Consider the following 25,159-nt stretch of genomic DNA (forward strand, 5'->3'; position numbering starts at 1 on the left):
CTCTCTCTCTCTCTCTCTCTCTCTCTCTCTCTCTCTCTCTCTCTCTTACTTTCTGAAATCAATAAAAAATATTTAATTTTTTAAATAAACATGCAAATTTAGGTTTGAAAGGGGAATGAGCAGAGCCACTTTTGTGTGAGTGTGGGGAGTGAGAGGAACTAGTCTCAGGATTTTCAATGTAGTGGGATAAGAAACCTTGAGTGAGCTGATGTCACTGTTATCTACTCCTATAACAAGTCACTGAAATTGGAAAATTAAGTGAAGCAACAAACATAATGAGTAAAGCAAGTATTTATTAACTGACACTGAGTCTTCCATTTTACTCTCAGACTTTGTATCCATTTGTCCAATAAATATTTATTGAGCATTCTGCCATGTACCAGATACTTGGAGCTGGGAATAAAGCAGGAAAACAAGGAAAATAGCATCTGTGTCTTTGTGAAGCCTTCAGTTCAGTAGAGGACTAAAGAAATACAGAGTTAAAATGAGGGCTATGAAAGGAAAGTACATAAACTGAAAGGTGGTAATAGCATGAACTAACCTAGACTAGGGCATGCAAGGGAAGCCTTGTAGGCAGGTATAAGAGGTTTAAGCTGAGGTATAAAGAGCATTGGCGAGCCAAGTGAAAAGGGCTGGAGGAGTTTTCAGGCAGAGAAAACTTGCCCAAAGGCCTGCGGAGGAATAGAGAAGAGGCCACTGGGACTAGATCTGGTGAGGGGATGGACAGGCACAGATGAAAATGGGGAGGTGAACATGAGAAATCGGGCAGAGAGAACCTTGGATGTCATAGTAAGTAATTTGTTCTTTATCCTTCTAAAAGCAATATAAAACTTTGAATGTTTCAGTGAGAAAAATGAGTGAATTAAATTGTTGTCTATGAAGATCACTCTGCTGTGGGAATCTGGGTTGGTGGACAAGAATGCCTGCAGGGAGCGCAGCCTAAGAAGCTATTGCAGTAATTCAGGTGATAAAGGATGAGAGCTTGGACTGGAAGCTGACAAAAAGACTGGGAGAAGTGGACAGATTTTAAAATATACTTAAGGAGTAAACCTGATGAAGCTTCATGATTAATTGGAGTGGGATGTTGGGGAAATGTTTCTTTAAAATAAGCATCACTGTCTTCTCTATCCTGGACCCCCATATCAGTTACTGGGTGTGCCATACCCTTAATTTCACCATCTAGTAGAATTAGCAAAGGATGACTTTGATCTATGGAGCATAACAATTGCAAAGACTGATGAAGATGCAAAATTGGAATGTAAGTTTTATTTTGGACAATGTTAAGTTTGAGATGCCTATGAAGAATTCCAGTGGAGATGTCAAATAGGCAGCTGAACATACAGATCAAAACTCTGAGAGATCTGGCTAGGGACATAATTGTGAAATTTTCAAGCCAAATCAATTAAGAGATTACCTTGAAAACATATAAAATAAAAAGAGAAGAGGGTTTATGACTAAGTCTTGAATTATTCAAACATTTTGATGTAGGTTAGACCATAGATTTTAAAATTGAATAATGCATACACCCAGAAGTACATGGATAAGTTTGTGGGACTCACTTTTCAGATCTTTATTTCAGATCTTTATTTTGATTTGCCCAAGAAGCCACCTGAAGCTTCATACTAATTCTTCTTTTCCATGTTTCAATTTATAATTGCTCTTCTCCAACTTTACGAATCATAGGCATATGTCTGACCTATTCCCAATCCTACTATGACTGCAATTACTACTTACTATTATTTACTATTTACTAGTAGTACTATCCTACTACTTATTTAGCAGTAATACTTTACTGCTAGGCATAAATAATAATCTGAAATATTGTTGTCCAGGATGAGAAAGCCAGTTATTCTAATGAATGGGTAATTAATCTTTTTTATAAGTCATGGTTTTCCATTATTTGTTCTTAATAAAATTGAAAACCAATCATCATCTAGTTGATTATTAAAATAGTTTCAATCACAGAATTTGGAAGGAATTCAAAATTCGTTTTTCATTCCCATCCACTTGTTTCTATGAACAAGTTTTTTCAGCATTTACATTTATATCACAGGATTTGGGGCATATAACTTGGAAGTAATTCAAAATTCTCTTCCCATTCTGATCCACTTGTTTGTATAAGCAAGTTTTTCAGCATTTACATTTGTATAAATGAAAAATAGAAATTTGGAATATTGTCTCATTCTAACCTTAATTCATAGTTGTCAATGGAAACATTAACTAATCTGAGAAAGCGCTACTCAACCCATTAAAAACAAATCCCCAATACAATTCTGTTTTTATTATTTTAGAGTTATAAATTGAAATTCATAATATGTTTAGGTTATTCTGACCAACATGTATGGTTAATAATCATCATAATAACTCAGTCCACATGAAGATGTTTAACATTTAGATTTTCATGTCTTTGAAAGTTTGAAAATAATCCTAGATTGATTTTTTTACCCACACTTCTGTTTCATATAAGTATGTTTCAATGACATCCATATATAAGTATGTTTCAATGACATCCATATAGGAAATTCTAACATAAAATATATGAGGATAAGAGTGGAAGTGAAATAAAATATAAGTTCAAGGAGGAAAGAGCAACAATATAAAATTTCCAACTGCTCAAAAACATCTTAATTTACATTTTAAGTTGGTGAGCATAGATTTCAAAGCAGTATATATTTACATTCCACTATCTACATTTGAAATAAAGATGTAACAGTTTAAAGTAAAATTTTACAATTCACAATAGGCCAGAAATTTTATATTTTGTTATTATTTAAATTTATAATGAAAAAATTAGAGGTCAACAATAAAGCATGCAAAACAGGGCATAAGTTGTTTTGTTGTTGTTCTTGCTTTTGATTTTTAAGTATGGAAATCAACAGGTTAGAGTGGAACTAAGATGAGGATTTAAAAACAAGCGCGCAGAGTGGTAGGAAGAAAAGCAGGAGAGTCACAGAAGCCAGGAGAAGAGTGCTTCAGGGAGGGAGGAGCATCTGGCCTTAACATTGTTGTGCGATCTACTAAGATGAGGACTGAGGAGGTTGTGTTAACTTGGGCTAAAACCAGTTTACTGACTTTACTGGGAACATTTTCTATATTTGTCTTAGAAGGGACATTATGAGAGGACTCAAATTAGAATGGGATAAAGAAGATTGGAAGGAAGGAATAGAGAGTGTATGAAAACAGCTCTTTTGATAAACTTGATTTGTGAAGAGGAAAGAGACAAGACAGTAGCCAAGGGGAGATGTTAGTTCAATGGGAAGCTTTTCAAAAGATAGGAGATACCAGAGCATTTTTGAATATTCAGAGAATGACAAATAGAGAGGCTAGGTTTGAAGATGCAGGATATAAAGAAGATGTAGGACATAAATGATCAAGTGAAGTATTTAAGAAAATGTGAATTGATGGGCCTTTGGTATCAGAAGGGGCACGTTCTTCCTTGTAACAGGAAGAGAGGAGAACATGGGTTTACATGTAGTTACGTATGCAAATCTAGCATAAGAAATTGAGAGACTTCCCATCACATGGTTTCTTTTTCCTCTCTTGGAAGTATGAAGCAAATGTATGTTCTGGAACTGGCATAGGAAAGGAAGGGTTTAGCGATTGTCATTGTCAAATGAGGGATAACAGGCCAGGGTGTTTAGAGATCATGAATTTATAGCAACTCCTGTCATCCGTGGATTTTCTCCAGCACTTCAGTGTTCAGCTACTCCGGAAAAGGCAATGAGCAAGATGGATGGTTGGGTTCAGTTAGAATTGAGGTTTAGCCAGACAATTGTAATAGAAAGACCAAGTGACAACAGCATAAGCAGGAGTGATAAATGGCAAGAACACGAGACCAGGAGCCATAAAACTAATGTGTAATTTTTATCTCTGTTTCATCAGCTGCATGAATTTAAGGAAGTTACTTAACTTGTCTAATCCTCAGATTTTTTATTTGAAATGTAGGGATACCTGCCCAGCATATTTCTAGGCTTTAAGAATAAAACAAAATATTGTTAGACTGTTTTATAAACACTGTTCCCAGTGGTTCCCACATTTGTTGCCACAGTAGTCCTGGGAAATGTGTGGTTTTACTTCTGTATCTCGTTCTGATCCCCTTTATCTTCTGGAAGCTACTCTCCCCTACTGCCCTACTACCTCGGGCCTCCTCTAATTTAAAGATCTTCAATGAAATTACCTCTTGGAGAGTCCCCTGGCCACCCATGCTCTAAAATGAAGTCCCGTTGTCTACATGAACAGTTATACTGTACAGATGAATGACAGATACCAACAGTTTTTCACTTTTGTATTTCAAAAGAGAAAATTATGAATTCAAATGAAACCCATTTGTGGAAAGCAAGACGATATCTGTGAGCAAAGGTGCCCTGTGTGGTGTCCCTGATCTTTTTGGCTACCGTCCCTCCCCAGGCCTTTGAATTTTACCTCCACAACTGAGACAAATATAAGGGACTATTTGCAAAGACCAGTTTAAATATGAAACCAGGGAGCTCCAGCTGTGGTTATAAAATCATGAAATGTGTCTAGTGTTTTAAAATGTTTCATGAGTTTTCATCACAAAATTAATTTGAATTTATTTTATGAAACATGAAACAGTGATGGGCAACCTTTTGAGCTTGGTGTGTCAAAATTCGCCAAAAAAAACTGAGCATAACTCGGATAGTATGTCACTTTGAGGAAAAAACTAACTCCAAGACTCTAGTCGCAAATGTTTCATCCTCAGGAGCAGCAAATGTTTCATCCTCGGCATGCGGCCGCCTCAGCGGCCGCGTGTCAGTGCTGACACGCGTGTCATAGGTTCACCATCACTGGAAGACATGGGGGTATGGGTATTATGAAATCATGTAAACAATAACAGCTGATTATTATAGCTCAGAAAAGGTCAGGAAACAGCATCACTAATCATCTATCCTCGAAAATTGGTATCTCCAGGCAATTTAACATTATCATTGTATAGAGAATTGCTCAGTCTTTGACAATATTAAGTGGTTCTAATCATTATGGGTTTGAATTTAAGGTGGTCTTCAAGCTAGAGCTATCAGTATTCAAATTTGGGCAGCAAGATTATAAATACTTTTTGTTGACAAATCCAATCCAAGCTAGGGGGAACTATTATTTATTTGTTTATCCTTTCATTCATTCATTCATTCATTCATTTCAACTATTTATTGAGTGCCTGCTATGGCACGGTCCTAGCCATTAAGTATAAAATGGTCAACAAGACAGACAAGGTTCCTGCTCTAAGGAGCTTACTATGTTTTTGTCTGCTGGGCAGAAGATAAACAAATATACAACCTAGCACAAGTAATAAGTTTGCTATGCAGAGAATGAAGCATAGTTATGTAGAGGAGTGGCTGGTGACTACTTCAGAGTGAGTGATCAAGGTAGGCTTCTCTGAGGAGGTCATATTTAAGGTTAAGGTCTTAACGACAAAAAGGAACTTGTCCAGCAAAAATAAGGAAATGATCCATATCATTCCCTTTTAAAGCTGAGGGAATAAGTACAAGTTCTCTAAAGCAGGATTGAGTTAGCCACATATTAGAAACAGAAGTAGGGCCAGTGTAGCTGGTGTGAAGGGGACAAGAGGAAGGTGGGTGAAGATGAGAACACCGGAAGAAGTGGGAGCCAGTAAGACAGATAAGACAGGTAAGGGGCTTGAATTTTACTTTATGTACTATAGGAGGACCCGAGGGGCTTAAGCAAGGGGTGAGTGGCACCATCTGACTTACATTTTAAAAATTGGGTCTCTGGCTACCATGTAGAAAATGTATTATAGAGAACAGGAACCAGTGTTTCCAGACAGAAGTGATGGTAACTTGGGCTTGGTAGTAGTAGTGGGGATGGAGAGAAATGGATGGATCAGAATATATTTTGGAGTTAGAAGCAACCGATCTTGCTGATGGATTAGAGATGGAGGATGAGGGAAGTAAAGAAATATGGAAAACAGAGTGGATGGTGGTGCCTTATTGTGTGAGGAGCTGTGTCAGACACTGGCAATAAAAAAGGGAAATTTAGAGGCCAGCCGGCATGGCTCACTGGTTGAGTGTCAACCTATAAACCAGGAGGTCACGGTTTGAGGCAGCTGATCAATGATTCTTTCTCATCATTGACGTTTCTATCTCTCTCTCCCTCTTCCTTCCTCTCTGAAATCAATATTTTTTTTAAAAAAAAGGGAAAATTAGAAACAAGATTTTATTTCTAGAACTTATGTTCTCATAGGGAAGGACAATAAAAAAAATCAAATGAATTAAGTTTATTATTGAACTGTAAAAATGCTAAAAAATGGTTTCCTATAAAAACCAATGAATTTACTCACCATGAGATTTAATATTTACAATTGTAAAGTGCTGAACATTTTTTTCTTAAATATTTCTACGTGTCAGAAACTGCCTACATCACTTGCCATCAAATAATATGTACTTGCTCTGCATAAGTACTAGTGTACAGAATGTCAGTTGGCTCATAAGATATTTCATGCTTCCCATGGGGGGACATTAAGGCACAACTTTTATATTCATAAATGAGGAACAGTACAAAATAAGGGACACTATTACAAACAGTTTGCCATATGGTATACTTGAATTCTTGATTATGGTTCAATTCTCCTCTTTCTATGAAAATTGAGCTCCAGTAATTAATCATGAAAGTAATTTTAAAAACCTTGAAATTAAAATAAAATCTAAAGGTTTAAATATGTGTTTAAGCTAAAACAAGTCTCCTATGTAAATGATATAGTCTTCTGAACCTGTAATTTGATTTAGGGTCTTCTAACTCTTCTCCTCCCAAGCCTCTACATCAGGGGCTGTTGGTTTGTTACTCATTCTCCACTGTGTCCTCAGTGCCTACATAATAACTGGCTCTTTATAGCAGATGCTCAATAAATAAAGGTTGAATGTTCATGTGAGTGTGTTAGATATATCTTTCAACTGACATTTGAAGTCTGATCATTGGTGATCAATTGCTTTTGTTTAGACCTTGTCCTCTCACTGGAATTCTTATTTATTTATTCTTAATTTTAAATCATTTTTTAATTTTTCATTACAGTTGATGTACAACACTATATTAGTTTCAGGTGTCCAACCTCATAACCAGACATTTATATAACTTAGGAAATGATCACACCAATAAATCCAGCACCCATCTGACACCATAGATAGTTATTATAATATTATCAACTATATTCCTTATGCTGTACTTTGCATCCCCATTACTGTTCTGTAATTACCAATTGGTACTTCTCAATTCCTCTACCTTTTTCACCCATCCCAGCAACTGTCCTCTCATCTGGCAACCATCAAAATGTTTTCTGTATCAATGAGTCAGTTTCTGTCCTGCTTATTTGTTTATTTTGTTTTTTAGATTCCATACATAAGTGAAATCGTCTGGCATTTTTTTTTCTATCTGATTTATTTCACTTAGTGCAATACCCTCTAGGTTCATATATGTTGTTGCAGATGGCAAGATTTCATTCTTTTTTATACCTGAGTCATATTCCATTGCATATTTACACCACTCTTCTTTACCCATTTATCTATTGATGTATATTTAGGTTGCTTTCATATCTTTACTATTGTAAAAAAATGCTGCAATGTCTGTATGGATGCATATATCTTCTCAATTTAGTGTTCTGGGTTTCTTTGGATAAATACCCAGAAATGAAATTGCTGGATCCTTCTTTGTTTCTTATTATAACCTTTGTTTTAAAGTCTGTTTTGGCTGGTGTACATATGCATTGCTTCCTCCGCTTTTTTAAATTTTTATTTGTATTTTCATGAAATAGATTTTTTCATCTCTTTACTTTCAGTCTCTGTGTGTCTTTTAATCTGAAGTGAGTCTCCCTGTAGACAGCATATGTAAGGGTTTTTTTTTTTTTTTTGTTATCCATTCAGCCACCATATGCCTTTTGATTGGAACATTTAATCCATTTGCACTTAAAGTCATTGTTGATAAATATATATTTGTCATTTTATTATTCATATTTTATCTTTTTCTCTTCTTTTTCTTAAAGAAGACCCTTTAACATTCTTGTAATACTGCTTTGGTGGTGTTGAAATTCTTCAGTTTTCTCTTGCCTTGGAAGCTCTTTATGTGTCCTTTGGTTTTGAATGATAGCTTGGCTAGGTAGATTCTTGGTAGATAGCTTGGCTGTAGGTTTTTGCTTTTCATCACTTGGAATATTTCTTGCCAATACCTCCTGGCCTGCAAAGTTTCTGGTGAGAAGTCAGCTGACAGTATTATAGAGGCTCTCTTGTAGATAACTAACTGCTTTCCTCTTGCTGCTTTTAAGGTTATCTCTTTGTCTTTAACCCTTGCCATTTTAATTTTTATGTGCCTTGGTGTGGGCCTCTTTGGCTTCATCTTTTATGGGCCTCACTGTGCTTCCTGGACTTATATGTCCATTTCCTTCACCACATTAGGGGAATTTTCACTCATTATTTTTTCAAATAGGTTTTCAGTTTCTTGCTCTCTCTCTTCTTCCAGCACCCCCAAGACACACATGTTGGCACACTTGAATTTGTTCTAGAGGCTCCTTACACTATCCTCACTTGTTTTATTCTTTATTTTTGCTGTTCTAATTGGGTGGTTTTTGCTTCCTTATCTTCCAAATTGCTGTTTTATCCTCCACTTCATCTACTCTACTGTTGTTTGCCTGTATTCTTCATTTAAGTTAATGTATTCTTTATTTCTGACCAGTTCTTTATGTTTTATAGTTCTATTTTTATGTTTCTTATCTCTTTGTTGATGTTCTTACTAAGTTCATCTACTCTTCCCCTAAGTTCAGTAAGCATCCTTATAACCAGAATTTTGAACTATGGATCTGGTAGATTGCTTGTCTCCATTTTATTTAGTTCTTTGTTTGAAGTTTTTTTTTTTTTCTGTTCTTTTATTTGGGACATGTTTCTTTGTCTCCTCATTTTGGCTGCCTCCCTGTGTTTGTTTCTATGTATTAGATAGAGCTAATACATCTCCTGATCTTGGTAGAATGGCCTTATGTAATAGATGTCCCAGTGGCATAGCCTCCCTGATTACCAAAGCTGGCAGTTCCAGGTGTGAGCTGTGTGCCCCCTCCTGTTGTAGCTGAGCCTTGAGTGCTGTTGATACATCAAAGGAAGGGGTTTACTACCAAGCTGATCAGCTGAGAAGACTGGCCACAACCACTGTTGGGGATTGGCTGTGAGGGGCCCACCCCACAAAACAGAACTCACTGCACTGGGGCTCTGGTTCCCCCTGAGTCCACCCCTTGAGTGTGTCACTCATGGAGGAGTTTGGCTGTGCTTTGCTGTGGTCTGAAACTGTCCCCACTGTGTTGGATCTGGGGCCTACCAGGTGGTTCAGGCCAAAGCCAGATGCAGCTATTTTCTTCCCAATGCCATGGGAATGAGATACAAAACAATCTACAGATGGCTGCTTCTTGTGCTGGGCTTGGAGTTGCCTGGGAGAGGCCAGCTGTGAACCCAGGCTGGCTGCAGCTTAGCAACAGATATGAGGCACTCGGAGGCTAGATGCTGCCTGTTTGGGTTTGTGGACCTTTGAAAGATTTCAGGAAAAGTCTGCAACATGAGTCAACATAGACTGTATGGAAAAGCCACTTGTGCAAGTTGGGTGGCATGAGCTCTCACCACAGCAGTGCTAACAGTGTTAGCCAGGTTGATGGAGACTCAGATATGGGACCTTCCTACTCTGTGGGGGAGGGCCCAGCAAAGAAACAATGTCCTCTGCCAGCACCTCCATCTGGGAGAAAGCTGGCCCTCTAACCCTTGTCAGATACCAGACAATCCAGCTCCTCCCTGAATGTCCAAGACCCCCCACCCCGCAACTGCCACCCTAGCACTAGAGCTCAGAGTAAGTTAGTCTGAGAAATGTAATATGTGACCCCCGGTAAGAGGAATGCGTGAAACTTTAGCAGCCTTCCATCTCACTTAGCCACAATCCCAGCACTTCTCTTCCCAGCATTGGAAACCTGGGCTGGGGGCCTGGTGTGAGGCTTGGACCCCTGTCTCCTCAGGGGGACACCCACAGCTGAAATATTCATCCTGGTGTTTAACTGCCACACATGGGTGTGGCACCTGCCCATTCTGCATCTCCACCATTTCCTACCAATCTCACAGTGGCTTCTTCTTTATATCTTTAGCTATAGGACGTCTGTTCAGCTAGATTTCAGGCACTTCTGAATGGTTGTTCTATAGTTTAGTTGTAAATTTGATGTAGTTGTGGGAGGTTGAAAAATTGCATTTACCTACACAGCCATCTTGACCAGAAGCCTCTCTTTATTATTTTTAATACAAATATGCCTGGGAATCGTAGCCTGTTTCTTAGAGTGATTAACTTTGAGTTTATTATATTTATAGCAGGATAAGTGAGATGACATGAGAAGATACACATTCCCATGGGAAAAAAATCACTGGGAAGGATGAGGAAAAGACATGAATACTGGCAGTGAAGATATCATAAACTAACTTCCCCACTTGTAAAATTAATTTATTTATCAAACATGTTCAGTGCCAACTCTGTGCCTGGCACCATGGTAGGCACTAAAGATACAAAAATGAATAAGATAGAATTTCTCAGCTCAGGTGACTCGCTCTTTATAGTTAGAGATAAACATTTAAGCAAAATGTTTCCTCCTATTCCACACTCATACATCCAACCCATTAGCATATTGAGTAAATTCTTATTAGGCCTCTCATCTGTCCCTTTCTCTCTATTTTGATTGCCACTGCCACTGGTCTAATTCAGGCTACCATACCTTTTTATCACAATTATATAATGGCCTCTATTAACAATATTTTGCCCTTAATCCACCACAAAAATCTAATTAAGCCTCCACATCTCCACACTCTACCTAGAGAGCTCTTTCTAAAACATTTAAGCATTACAATTACTGTTTGTTGCCTTTAAGTTTAAATTCAGTTCCTTAACATTCCTTCAAGACTGGATCTCTGCCCCTCACCTTACCAGCCACAAAGCTATCCCTGGGTCAACTCTCCCTCTCTTATTCCCCTGGTCAACTTCTTTTTGGCCTTTAGATCTCAGCTACCTCAGTTGCCCCAAGAGGTTTTCCTTGGCCTCCCTAAACTAGATAAGGTTCTCCCATATTATGCTTCTGCAAAAGCCTATTTTTCTCTTGCACTTATCATGCTGAATTTTAATTGTTTGTTTTTCTATCCTACTGTTAAACTGTAGAGTGACTTCAGAATGAGCATTAGTCTTTAAAAATTTGGTAAGGTGCCCACAAAAATGTGAGGTCTGGATGTGGCTATTCCAGACAGAGGAAGCAGCCTGGATCATGAACCTGCATGATGTTTAGAGAAACTGTAATGATATAGCAAGAGACAGGACTGGGGCAGTGAAGAGCAACCAGATTGTAGAAGAACTTATGTGTTATGTGAAGGTCTTTGAGCTTTATTTAAAAAAAAAAAAAAAAAGTAGACTCAATCTATATTCCACAGAGCCCTGTGAGCATTGGACCATAGGACCATAGGAAGGCTTTATGTGAATTAGAAAATCATAACTACTTCAGGAGACACAGGTCAGCACCAGGGCACTTGGCTTGGAGAAAGGGCCCGCCCCGGTTTTCTTTCAGTGCTCACTAGTCCCTGCTCATTCATCTATGGTACCTGGACTCTGAATTCCTCGGAGGGATCACATATGAGGGCTTTCCAATAGACGGTGCTCTGATTCCCTTTTCTCACCACTGCAGAGATCACAGAAACTTTGTCTTTGTTCTATATAAACAATTATAAATATATATTAGATGGCTTCTGGGTAAGAAAAGAAGAAAGAGCTTCTTTGTTAAGATATTAAAGATGTTTGAAAATCTGCTGTAGGAAATGGAGAGCAGTTGAAGGCTATTAAGCAGGGGAATAAAGCAATCAGGTATAGAGGGTGTCCCCCAAAATGTATACACACTTTAACAGCTCAATGTTGAAAATGAAGTATATTTTAATAAACACTTCCTTTATAATTATTCTAAGTGTGTGCATACATTTTTGGGACACCCTATGTATTTCAGTAACACCGTTCTGGCAATAACTGGAAGATGGATTATAAATAAGGGGCAAAATTAGAGGCAAAAAGACTAGTTACAAATTTTTCCCCAGAATCTAGGTGATTGACAATAAGGGTTAGATCTTAAATAGGATAAGTGGGGATAGAGAAAAACTCTAAATCTTAAAATACATATATACATATGTGACAGATTGGATGTGTCGCTGAGAGAGGAGAACTCTCTATTTTTGTTGATGGAATGATTTACCTTGATACAAAATAAAAATGAAGTAAAGAGTGCTCAGTGGAGTGGAGATAAGGATAATTTGGCTCCATGCTCCATTTGAAGAGCACTCCAGACTTCCAAGTAGAGATAGATAGTGGCCAGGCTGACCTTGAACTCAGATTTACAGGACACTAGAGCTTGAAGAGAATTTCAAAATCATTAAGCTCAAACACAGAGATGAAAAAAAAAAAAAAAAGACTCAATTGAATGGAAAGTGGAAGAACCAAGATTAGATTTCACATCTGGTTTATAACTCAGTATTCTTGGAAGAACCAAGATTAGAATTCACATCTGGTTTATAACTCAGTATTCTTCCCACCATACCATGCTCATCTTTTCACTGAAATGTTCATCAATATTATCAAATCAAATCAAAGTAGAATAAGAAAATTTACAACTAGGAATTTTATATATGCTGGTCCATATAAATGTATGGGATTGGAGTAGATTTGAGTATAAAAATAGGAAATCAAATTCAGCATTTTAAAATGTATTGCTTAATGTGTAGTACTCACTTTTAGATTCTGCAGGGGTACCAAATGATATATCACATCTTCTTTACCTATCCATACATTAATTGACACTTAGGTTATTTCCATATCTTGGCTATTGGAAGTAATTCTGCAATGAACATAGGGTTGTATATATATTTTTAAATTAGTGTACTATATCCTTGGGATAAGTACCCAGAAGTGGAATTGCTGGATCGTATGGTAGTTCTATTTTTAATATTTTAAAAACAAACAAACATCTATACTGGTTTCCAATTTATGAGAATCTACCATGTGTTTGTTCAGGATTTATGGGCAATGATAACTTGAGTGATAAGGAAATATTTTATGAGGCTATGGAGTGTGCCCTGAGCTTGAATAGGGCTGATTTGGGGTGGGCATTTGGGAGGCAGAAAGCACTATGAAATAAAATGGAGAGGCATGAATGAGCTCATTATGTTCTCAGGACAGTGAGGATGTAGATTGGCTGGTGCAGGGGTTTAAGAGATATAAAAAGAGGCCAGATTTAGAGGCCCTTCCATGATGCTATTTGCTAGTACTCTTAAGTAACAATTGTGTACAAGACACTAAGAACACGAAGATAAATTAAACACAGCTTTTGTTTTATATAGGCTAAGTAACTCTTGATGAATTTTGAGGGAAAGGGAAATGACATTAGGGTTGCTATAGGAAGTTTGCAGATGATGGTAGGGTTGCTTTAGGAAGTTGAAGCTGACCTGGGGTCATGTGTCAAAAGGAAATGGATAGGCGGGGACTAGTTAACTTGGCATCAGGAAAACTAACTGGAAAGCTACTGCAGTAATCCATTTGGGAGATACCAGAGCCTTATTTCATGAAAGTTGACATGCATTTCCATCTATGCACAGAGTATTGGACTAGTGGGCTAAGTGATTTCCAGTCATATTGCCTCTTTCCCATGTTACGTTCACTAATTTACCTGGCTTGAGATTTGTTACTGGCCTCTCTGCTTTTCTGGCAAAGTGTCAAAAGACCAATTACCGATGCTGAAATAGCAATTCCTTCCCCCCTTGTGGAAAGCTGTGATCTTTCCCAGATGACAGCTGCAGAGAATCCTATGAGCATTTTATATAAGGGAAATGAAGTGGTAAATGAAAAGAGAAAAACAGTATATTCATTTTAGGAGATGGCTTCTATGGATCATAAACCTGAGTAACTCTCACCCAGAATTTAGAGACAAGAGCAGAAGCCCTATCTTTTAAATGTAGAATGAAGTAGCTATCAATTGGTCTTTGCTGAAGGAAAAGAGCCTCAGATATGAAATGAGTACTGGAAAATGGCTCGCATATTCATAGTCTCACATGGTATGACAGCTGTAGTCTCCCAGTCCAGATTTCCTTAGAGACTTCATTCCAAATAATGAAAAGCTGCAGTGTTGAAGGGAATGGGTCCAGAGGCAGAGCTTGGGACTTTTGTCATAGTCAGTTAGGTCTACATAAGACTGAATACTAGTACACCTGTTCATTTTTAAATGAACTACACACGAGCCAAGTAGAGTGACCCTTCGAAATCCAGAGCAGTGGTTTTCAGAGTATAGACCCCAACCAGCATCACCTAGGAGCTTGTTAGAAATATGGATTCCCCTCTTCTGCTCCAGACTCTCTAGGGGTGGAGCCCAGCAATGTGTGATTTAATAAGCCCTCCAAGTAACTCCAATGCACTCTGAAGTTTGAGAACCATTGATCTAAATTTTGTTACTTGGCTTTGCTTTTCTGCTTTCCAGTATGATCTTTGACTCTGCTGATAGTCCCAAAATTATTATTTTTTTAATAGCTTATTGATTTTTAGAGAGAGAGGAAGGGAGAGGGAGAGAAACATCAATGTGACAGCACAACATCAATTGGCTGCCTCCTGCACTCCCACCACTAAGGATGGAGCCCTCAATCTGGGCATGTGCCCTTGACTGGGAATCAAACTGGTAACATATTGGTGCATGGGATGATGCCCAACCAATTGAGCCACACTGGCCATGGTCCAAAATTATTTTTACCAAACCAGAGAGGTGTGGATGGTACAGTGCATGAACTTTGAGATTACCACTTACTATCATTATAGGCCTCTTTAAGCTTTAGTTCCTATTGAAGAAATAAGGAAGCAATATCTACCTTTTAATGTTTCTGCTCAGATTAGAAGATATATACATAGCCAAAACCGGTTTGGCTCAGTGGATAGAGCGTCAGCCTGCGGACTGAGAGGTCCCAGGTTCGATTCCGGTCAAGGGCATGTACCTTGGTTGCGGGCACATCCCCAGTGGGGGTGTGCAAGAGGCAGCTGATCGATGTTTCTCTCTCATCGATGTTTCTAACTCTCTCTCCCTCTCCCTTCTTCTCTGTAAAAAAATTAATAAAATATATTTTTTTAAAAAAGAAGAAGATATGTACATAGTACACAATGCAAATACCTCCCACTATGTGACAAGCATTATGCCATTTGAATAAACCTTTTTGATTAAGTAAGCTCAGATGGATCTTCATTACTTGGCAAAAAAAAGAGCACTTTACATGTGTTATATTCCTTAGCTCCTTCCTATTTTCCTTTTAATACTTAATTCTAAATTTATTTTGTCTTTTGGGAAGTCATCTCTGGCTCACTTGTCTAGTCCAGTGTCTCTCCAGTAGGTAGCCAATGCAGAATATTAATAGCATTACTAGACTTAGCAAATTAAAATGTAGGACATCCAGCCAGTTAAATTTGGACTTCAGATAAAAACAATAATAATTATTATTAAGATAAATATTTTTTAGTGGAAGTATGTTTAAGACCATATTTGGAAATACTTATACTAAAAATTACTTGTGTTTGGCTGTTGTACTATATTTATAAAAATACTAGAGGCCCGGTGCATGAAATTTGTGCACGGGGTTGGGAGGGTCCCTCAGCCTGGCCTGCACCCTCTCGCAATCTGGGAAACCCCGGGGGATGTCCGACTGCTGGTTTAGACCTGATCCTGCAAGGATCCCGTGGGATTGAGCCTAAACCAGCAGTCGGACATCCCTCTCACAATCAGGGACTGCTGGCTCCTAACCACTCACCTACCTGCCTGCCTGATCGCCCCTAACCACTCACCTGCCTGCCTGATTGCTCCTAACCATTTGCCTGCCTACCTGATCACCCCTAACCGCCTCTGCCTTGGCCCTGCTGCTGCGGCTTCATCCGGAAGGACGTCCAGAATGAAGTCCGGAAGATTGTTTGGCTGTCTGGTCTAATTAGCATATTACGCTTTTGTTATTATAGATTATTATAGATTGTATTTATGAAAGCACTGAACTCTGCTTTTAAAAATTGATTTTAGAGAGAGGAAGAGAGAGAGAGAGAGAGAGAGAGAGAGAGAGAGAGAGAGGCATGAATCAGTTGCCTCCTGCATGTGCCCTAACTGGGACTGAACCCACAACCTGGGTGTGTGTCCTGAACTGGAATTGAACCTGCCACCTTTTGATGTACAGGATGACGTTCCAATCAACTGAGCTATACTGGCCAGGGCTAAACTATGCTTATTATACTGAACTGTGGGTCTTTGATTTATTCAAATGGCATAATGCTTGTCACATAGTGGGAGGTATTTGCATTGTGTACTATGTATATATCTTCTAATCTGAGCAGAAATATTAAAAGGTAGATATTGCTTCCTTATTTCTTCAATAGGAATTAAAGCTTAATGAGGCCTATAATGATAATAAGTGGTAATCTTAGACTTATTCTTCATTCATTTAACAAATATTTGCTAAGGCATAGATGTCCTAAACAAATTTTGGCACTGTGTGGAAGAATGAACTGGGGAATGAAAGGGGAGTAAGCATCTAACCATCTTCATTTCACCCTGGCCACGGTGTGGAGAATGGATTGAAAGGTGACAAGAGAGGATGTGGGGAGAGCAGTCAGGAGGCTGTGGAAGTAATCCAGGTGAGAAAGGACATTGACTTCAGCCACTAGGTTGCTAGCAGTGAAGGTGAATCCTGGATGGATTGCAGATATACTTTGCAGGTAGAGCCTAATGTGTTGTGGTGGTGGGAGAGAGGAGTCAAGCAAGAGTCACCCCTATTTTTCACGCTGAGCAACACATTAAATTGAGAAGGGGGAATACTAGAAAGTATATGCAGAGGCAGGGAAAAAATCTTTTTAGTCTCAGCTACATACTTTTAATCATTACTAATATTTACACTAATTGTTATCATGGATATGAAAGAGATTTGAAGTTCCTAGCCATAAAACTATAAAATACCTGGAAAGCTTTATGGAAAAGTCAAGTTATTTTTTCCCCTGAGAAAATGGCAAAAAAGAAAGTTTAATGTAGACTTTATCATAATTCTTAGCTTTCAAAGTAAGTGTCTAGGGTAAGAATTGTCTGAGATTCTTTTTTAATTTTGTGAAAGCTGAACTTCAACATCTATAATATTATGAGATGAATTTGAAAAAACAATAAACAAACAAATAAACAAAAAATAGAAGGTAATTTGCCAGAAAACTAATAAACTTATAGGTTTATTTTAGATGGTGGAGATATGTGTGTGTGTGTGTGTGTGTGTGTGTGTGTGTGTGTGTGTTCATTCTTTCTACATAGTTTTATTTTTCAGATTTTCTAAAAAGTAAAGAAAAATTAATTTATAAAGTCACATTTGTTATGTCTCTGGGTTATCAGAGAATTGCATGGGTGGAACTTCTCTGATGCTAGTGGGAGTGGGGTTCTTACAATATCTTGAGAAAAAGAATTATCTAAGACTCGCACAGAGAATGAGTGATTTTTATTCACATGAAATTATATCCCTCGGTTTCCAAAGTCCCCTTTCCCTTAAATCAGTCCTGGAAAAGGTGCAGCTGGGGTTTCAACAGAGCTGGAAGCAAAGCCAGTGTCCAGAGTTTCCGTTTCATGGTGGAGCTGAATCTGGCAGAGCATGAGGCTAATTGTAATCCATTGATCCATTGTGTGTGGGGTCCACATGGCTGTGGGCCACATGAGCAAATGCAGGGGAGCACGCCCCCTACAGGAAGAGATCTGGGACCAGAAAGGGGCCAGGTGGGCCAAAGAGAGCAAACTCCCTTTGTTTTGGAGTTTAAATATCAAATCTTCCACACTTACAGTAGCCAGGCCTATTGTGGCCAATGGTTTATTTCCAGATGTGATTGACATGCAAGCACCATCCCACTTCACCCAGACCTTACTGGGCATGTGTCTACTGTCCAGTCTCTTCCTCCAGCGATCTGCGAGGAACAGATCTGGAGAGTGTTAAACTACAGCTTTCTGGCAAAGTTGTACAAATGGCTTTCCTATATTATCTAACCTTCCCTTTGCTCCTTTCCTGTTATTAATTAATAACTGGATTATTTACAAAGGTATCCTATATAGTCCATAGTAGTTAAGTCTGTAACCCTTGGCCCAACCAATTAAAGCCAATCAAATTATGATGTAACTGGCAGAGACCTTAAAACATGTGTCCTAACTACACCACTCCTGGAGCAGAACTATTCAGAATGGACTGGAGTTTAGGATGGGACTTGACTAGCCAATGTGGGGAAGCTAGGGAAGCTCAGGAGTTTAAGGTGTGTGTGTGTGTGTGTGTGTGTGGTTTTTTTAAATTTCCTTTATTTGAAATATTCTTTCCAAATTTAAGCATTTAAAAATTGCTGATATTCTTTGCTCCCCCACTTCATAAGGTTAGAAGGTCATAACGATATTCTTTGAGAAATCTCCTAGACACTCTGACCTTTGCATTTTTCCTTTCTTTCAGGGTCAATGATTGTATCTTGCGGGTGAATGAGGTGGATGTGTCAGAGGTTTCCCACAGTAAAGCGGTGGAGGCCCTCAAAGAGGCAGGGTCTATTGTTCGGCTGTACGTGCGTAGGAGGCGACCCATTCTGGAGACTGTTGTGGAAATCAAACTGTTCAAAGGACCTAAAGGTAATAAAACCATAAATGACTCATAGTAGGACACCAGTGACAAACCATTTTGTTAAAGTTTATACTATAACCCATCTATGATGTACTCTCTTCTTTTATCCTCCAATATTCAGTGTATAACAAGAGATCTGGGATCCTGCAATAGTGGTTATTATAAGTGGTTATCAAAACTCTAAATCTGAACTCATACAAGGAAAGAATACATTTATGTAGGAATGTCCTTATAAATAATAATAACAACAAACATTTATATTTTTTTCTATAAATTTTACATCCTAGTGCCGTGGTCGGCAAACTGCAGCTCACGAGCCACATGCGGCTCTTTGGCCCTTGAGTGTGGCTCTTCCACAATACCACAGCCTGGGCGAGTCTATTTTGAAGAAGTGGCATTAGAAGAAGTTTAAGTTTAAAAAATTTGGCTCTCAAAAGAAATTTCAATCGTTGTACTGTTGATATTTGGCTCCGTTGACTAATGAGTTTGCCGACCACTGTCCTAGTGGTTCATCATGACTTGACTGGCATATTAATACTTCCTAATTTTTCAGATATTTAGAAAAGTAGTAGCAATGATAATAATAATTGAAATAGTCTATCCTGAAGCAACAATTATATTTTTATAACACTTATGGATTTGATTTGATTTTGTAATACTCAATCTGTAATCTGTTATACCCAAATACTAAATAACATTTTATATTTGCAATAGTCAAAATAAGTTAAAATATATTTTTTTAAATGTTCGAAAAAAATTACCTCTCTTGAGGTAATTGCAGTTACCCTGGGAAAATCACATAAACAGTGAGATGAATAATTGTTTTAATTTTTAGGAATAGCCCTCCGAGCTCTGCTTCTCAGAATGATGACATTTAATATTAGCTTAACAGTATTTTACATATTTTTAAAAATTCTAATAACTGGCTTAAATGTTTTAAATATTTTAGAAGAGTATGAGTTGATAGTTACTATAATATTTTAGTAAATCACTTCTCTTTCCTTTAAAATCTATTTTATCTCTAATGCAATATGCTCTTGAAAATAATAGCTATACTACCCTCTATGGGAGGCTGTAGTGGATGGGATTTCAGATATCAGAGAGCCAAACATAACTAAATTTAAAAGCCTAGTTCTTTCACTTACTAGCAGATTGACATTGATTGGACCAATCTCCTCATTATCAAATAGATATCATATTGGTAGAGCTATACCATGGGGTATATGAGAATTAAGTAGTTAACTAATATCTGACATGTGATGAGCACTAGAGCTTGCTGGTTAAAAGTGAAGACTCCAGAGCCAAAAACTAGGTATGAACCCAAGGTCTTTTTAAACTAAAAATTAAAAGCCAAAGTAAGAGGGAATAAGTGTTTATTTTAGATAAAAAAGTATAGTACTTCTAGAAGCACTGATTCAGACAGAAACCCAAATAGCATTATAATTATGAGGTGAAGGCAGGGGGTATTTATGAGAAAGTAAAGGGAAATAATTACATAAATAGAAGGAATGAATTTCTATTGGTGCTGATTATTTAGGGATGGAATTTCTATACATACAAATAAGCTGGTTTATTTTCTAACTATTCAGGGTTGTGCTAATTCTAAAGAATGTCCTTAATTTGCGGTCTTCTTAGTCAAAATGTCTGCTTTTTTATTAGCTTTACAAACAGTTGTTTGGAATATAAGGATGGGTTGGCCCAATCCCCAGGTTATTTTTCCCGTTTCAAGCATTCCAACGGTTTGAGGTGTTAAGACCAGCAAGGCAGTTCCTCTGGGATGGTGGCTTTGACTCCATTTTGAAATTTCTCCTTTTATATCATTTTTCACATTCTGCAGCTTACTAGTTCTTTGACCTTAGGCAAATTGCTTAAAATTTCTGAGCCTTAATTTTCTCTCCTACAAAATGTGAATGTAACAGTGCTTGCCCCTAGAGATGTTCTGAGGATTAGATGAGTCAATTCACATAGGGGCACAAAAGACTTCTCAATAGATATTAGCTACATTTACACGTTATTTGTAGTATTCATTGCTACATATTTTTTGCCTTAATAACAATTATTTGGCAATGTGATGAAAATACTCAAAAATTCTTCATGGGCTAAATTAAAATGCATTAAAACCCCAGAATTAAATCTGAAAATGAAAAAGAAATAAAAGAAGTCAAGCATTTCCATACCACAGTGTCTGGTGGTATGAAAGAAAGGACTTTCTGTCCTACGTGTTTACTAAATCATATTTGCAAGGAACTCTAAAGCTCCTTGAGCATCACACTATTTCTATTAAAAAGATATAGCACCTATATATATATATATATATAAAAGGCTAATACGCTAAGTGTCCCTCCAACCATTTGACCAGTTGCTATGATGCAGATTGACCACTAGGGGGCAGACACTCAATGCAGGAGCTTCCATGACACACACTGGTCATTTACAAAGAAACGGCACCATGGACCTGGCACTGACAAAGCAACACTTGGCTTCCCCAAAGTGGGACACAGGCCCTGCCACCAGCCCGGAGCAACAGCCCACCAAATCACAGCCAAGACCCCATGGCACAAAATGCAGCCCACAGCCCAGCCCAGAAATGGTTGCTGTGGGTGCTAGGTAATGACATCACATAGCAACGCCCAGTTTCCTCTCCCTAGCGACTAGCCTCCTTGGATTTTTTTCAGCCCAAGAACATGACTTGCTTTATAGCCAGGTGCAAACATTTTACACTTTAACCAAATATCTGAAGTGTTTTCCAGTGCCTCATCTCATTTGATCCTCACAGAAGTCCTGGAGTCGGTAGATAGGAGACTTAGAAGAATCCTATTTTCTTTTCATTAGCCAGAAAACGGAGATTTAGAAAGTTTAGAAACTTGACCCAACTAAAAAGAAGAAGAAATGGTGGACCTTGAAAATGACTTCAGGTTTTCTCACTGCACAAAATATAGTCAAATACAGCTGCAGTTAAATATTTTACCCTTTGTTCTCCCTATATGATCTACAATAATAATCTTCTTTGTGTTATTTACTGCTGTGTTGCTGACAATTACCTGAAAGAGAAGTTGGGGTGCTTCACTGGGCTGGAAAAAGTTAGCTACATCAGAAAGCAGGTCTAATTAAGCAACTTTATTCTATATATATAAAAGGCCAAGTTGACTCACACAGGCAGGATGCATAGAAAGCTATCGCTGGTGCCAAACACACGCGTGTGTTTCAATCTGTCATTGTTGATCATGAATTTGGTTGACACTTCTATTCTAGTGATATTAAAATATTTCTTCTAATTAATTTCCTTTCAATGAGCACAAATTCATGCACTGGGCCACTAGTATATAAATAATGCATAGCTATTTTTACAGTTCAATTACCAGCAATTATTCAGCACAGCCCTAAGGCAAATACTAGTTTTAAGCTCCCAGCAAAGCATTAGCATTCATTAGCAGGCATCCGTCTAGCTGAGTCACTTGATGACCTCCAGCTGCTCAGCAAAGCACTTAAAGGCTCTAGAGAATCCATAGACAGAACTCTTTAATTTTATAAGGAACACTTTTTATTTTTAATCTTTATCTTTGATATCAGGGCCCCCTCTGGCTGGTTTACTTAGCTCTGAACTGTTTTCTCCTTTGATCCTGGAGAGGAGTGGGAATTGCCCTAGGTCATGGAAGTGTACATAAACTTGAATCAAGCAGAAATACCCAGGCAATAACCCAATGGTAGTACCCAGCATAGGGGCCATGGGGTTATACCTGGGCTTGGTTTACTGAGACAAGGAGAACAAGAAAACTGAGAACTAAATGTATATTCCCGAAAGCAGACTCCTGCCAAATCCCTGCAGAATGGGGTAGTTCTGTTGGTCCTATTGGGATTGTGCTGGGCCAGTTTAGCTTTTTTGTACTGTCACCATACAAAGGTCATGGATGGGGATGTGTTTCTCTATATAAAGCTTATTGATGTATTGGAAAAGTAACTGTTTTGGTCCTTGTTTAAATTCCTAATGCCTATTACAGTGTCTTAAATGCAGGAAGTGCTGAATCATAGTAAATTGAATAATTAAATTGGATGCTATCCTAAATCTGGTGATCCTTACAATCTTATCTTCACTTGGCACCTGTAATTCTTTATTTTTGAATGATGATATATTTAAAAGGAATTTTTACAAAGGGGTTGTATGGAGGACATCTCTAATAATGTCAACATTAAAAATAATATGTATATTTTTAAAAAGACACTGTAGGGGATGAAAATGTATCAATGTGATTCTGATGGGGGAATCAGAAATTTCTAATGGGAAAGAGAGACATAAAGTCAACTCACTTTAATGCAAGCAGAAAAATCAGCTCTGTGATAAAGTTTACTATTATTCCAGTGAGGCAAAAAGGAAGATGCGGTTTACCTTAACCAGGAGAGACAAAATCCTCCAGAGAATTTAAACTTAATGCACCCACAGGTCCTTATCTGCCTTTATTGTGTGCAAACCACCTGGGTGTTGCAGGCCAAGGTCAGCCACCAACTGTGCTCTTCCCCTGGGTCACCCAGTATGGCCTACAAAGCGCTCTGTAGAAGGTTGCAAATTGTGCTGGACTTGGAGGTGTCCAGGGGAGACCAAGCTGCGAATCAAGGCTTGGGGTCTCTTGCCAAGAAGCATGGGCATACCAAAGCCAGATGCTGTTTGTTTGAGAGATTTTAGTTAAGTCTGCAGCATGAGCCAAGACAGGCCATTTTTATGCAAGAGTCACTGGAACTGGCTTGGGTGACCTGACAAGTTGGGTGGTGTGGGGTCTCAGGTAATTACCAGGCCTGGGCTAACAGTGTATATGGAGACTCAGATATGGTGCCCACCTGCCAGCTCTATTGAGGGAGGGCTCAGCAAAGGAATAATGGCCTCTGCCAACATGTCTATCTAGGAGAAAGCTGCCCATCCAGCTAGACAATCCAGTTCATCCTCATATACCCCTGTTATTATTTGAGCTGCTGCTCTAATGCTGAATTTCAGAGTGAGTGAGTCTAAGTCCTTGGCACAGGACCTTTAAGAGGAACTGCCTGGGTATGAGACCAGCCCATTCTGCATCTCCACCTCTCCTACCAGTCTCCACATGGTTGTTCTTTATATCTTTAGTTATAGGACTTCTGTTGAGTTAGATTTCAGGTGGTTCTCAGTGAAGGTTGTTCTATAGTTTAACTGTAATTTTTATGTGGTTGTGGGAAAATGTGAGTACTGGCATTTACCTCTGCCACCATCTTGCCCAAAAGCTATATTAACTCTATTTTATGGACATTTTTAATGCCCAGACTATTTTTATTTTGGGATTATAAATTATTTTTGTTTGTTTTTACATGGGATACAAGGTAAATAATGTTATTCCTTCCTGTTGTAAAAATAAAATATTAAGGGTTTCTTTAAGAGAACAATTTTTGGCAAAATTAAATTTCTAGTTTTTCAATTCTATGCCTTGTGTTTATTCCATATTTGTACAAATTACTATTTCTGAAATGACCTTGTGTATATAATTCTGTCTTTATAGCAGGGTTAATCTTCCCAATATTCAACTAGAATCATTCAGCTGGTCATTTATGGCCATGTATTTTAGTAATGAATATTTGAGTAATATGCAATACTGTTTTAGAATGTCTTTTCTTAACAATATATAAAAATTTTCCTCACCTCACAGTTACAGATTTGGTCATTGCAAGCAGCTGGGGTGGCAGTATGTGGGCAGTCTGTTGAGGAAAAAATGGATAATTATATACAGGAAGCAGTGATTAGGCAAATCCATTTAGACTTGCCAAGCAACCAGAAATAGGCAAGAAGAAAATCTGAAGTACACATGTGGTTTCCGATAGGTTTACAATAAAAGTCTTTCTAGTGACTTTCCCGAGAACATGCTAAGTCATAACTTCTAAGTGTTATCAGAGAATTGTGTGGATTGCCCTTCTCCTTTGCTAATGGAAGTGGGCTTCTTGGGTACCACTGGAATAAGAATATATGGAGGCCCCACAGGAAGATGAGATGTGGCAGAAAGCTTTGTTTGCATGGAATTACATCCCTCCGTTTGCAAAGTCCAATTTCCCTTAAACCAGTCTTGGAAGATATACAGCTGGGGTTTCAGCAGAGCTAAAAGCAAAGTCACTGTCCAGAGTTTCTGTTCCATGGCACAGCATCATACTAGTTCCAGTTCACCCGTCAATTGTGTGGGGTCCACCTGGCTATGGGTCATGTGGGCAAATGCAGAGAATGAGAGCTCCACAAGCCAGGAGTAAGACACAAGCATCAGAAGAGGTAACACCTTTGTTTAGGAGCTTATATATCTCAAATCTTCCCATGGTGCTTGCAGTGGCCATGCCTACTCTGGCCAATGACCTGTTCCCAGATGTGACTGGCAGACAAGTACCTCTCCTATGTCACCCAGACTTTACTGGGCATGCATCTATGTGGCCTTCCCTTTGCTCCTTCCCTGTTAATTAGTAACTGGGTTATTACAATG

At 38.3% G+C, this 25,159-nt stretch overlaps 1 protein-coding gene across 11 annotated transcripts in view; it reads left to right on the forward strand.

Annotated features, from left to right (window-relative positions):
• DLG2 (discs large MAGUK scaffold protein 2) overlaps positions 1-25,159 on the forward strand; it is a 1,173,098-nt gene that overhangs the window by 625,836 nt on the left and 522,103 nt on the right. For all 11 annotated transcript variants that reach the window (XM_054725747.1, XM_054725750.1, XM_028128522.2 and 8 more), the window contains one exon: positions 18,525-18,694. In XM_054725747.1, the coding sequence (XP_054581722.1) occupies positions 18,525-18,694 (170 nt within the window). The remainder of the gene's footprint in view (positions 1-18,524; positions 18,695-25,159) is intronic.

Source organism: Eptesicus fuscus, chromosome 13 (genome assembly GCF_027574615.1).
Source record: "Eptesicus fuscus isolate TK198812 chromosome 13, DD_ASM_mEF_20220401, whole genome shotgun sequence".
Taxonomy (NCBI): Eukaryota; Metazoa; Chordata; class Mammalia; order Chiroptera; family Vespertilionidae; genus Eptesicus; species Eptesicus fuscus.